The sequence below is a fragment of the Penaeus monodon genome, chromosome 22 (assembly GCF_015228065.2).
Source record: "Penaeus monodon isolate SGIC_2016 chromosome 22, NSTDA_Pmon_1, whole genome shotgun sequence".
In the NCBI taxonomy this organism is placed as follows: Eukaryota; Metazoa; Arthropoda; class Malacostraca; order Decapoda; family Penaeidae; genus Penaeus; species Penaeus monodon.
In genome coordinates, this window is record NC_051407.1 from 9,111,665 (window position 1) to 9,112,021 (window position 357).

Below are 357 nucleotides of genomic sequence, written 5' to 3' on the forward strand. Positions count from 1 at the left end.
CTTACACATCAAAAAAAACATTCTTTCCTCTTTAAAAACAGCATGTCAGCCGCTGCCCGAACTGCCGGATCACGTGAGCCACAACCTCACGGGGACCGGAATTTGGGGCGACGTCGTGCAGTACGAATGCCGAGGTATTTTCGCCGACGGATCAAAAAACATTACAGACTCTTGCGAATTTGGCAACTGGACGCTCTCCGTCATCCCCGAGTGCGAGTGTGAGTATTTTTCTTTCTCTCTCGAGTTTCGAGTTTAAGGAACGAATTTTAGGTAGGCCTGCCTATTCTATGTATTTTATTTTTTATGTTGATTTTGTGTCTGTCTGTGATGGATAGGTTTTTGATTATATGGTTGTGG

General features: G+C 44.5%; 1 protein-coding gene across 1 annotated transcript in view; it reads left to right on the forward strand.

Moving 5' to 3' along the window:
• LOC119587327 (complement factor H-related protein 4-like) overlaps positions 1-357 on the forward strand; it is a 3,049-nt gene that overhangs the window by 2,472 nt on the left and 220 nt on the right. Inside the window, exon 7 of the mRNA XM_037936076.1 lies at positions 42-218. Coding sequence (XP_037792004.1) covers positions 42-218 — 177 coding nt within the window. The remainder of the gene's footprint in view (positions 1-41; positions 219-357) is intronic.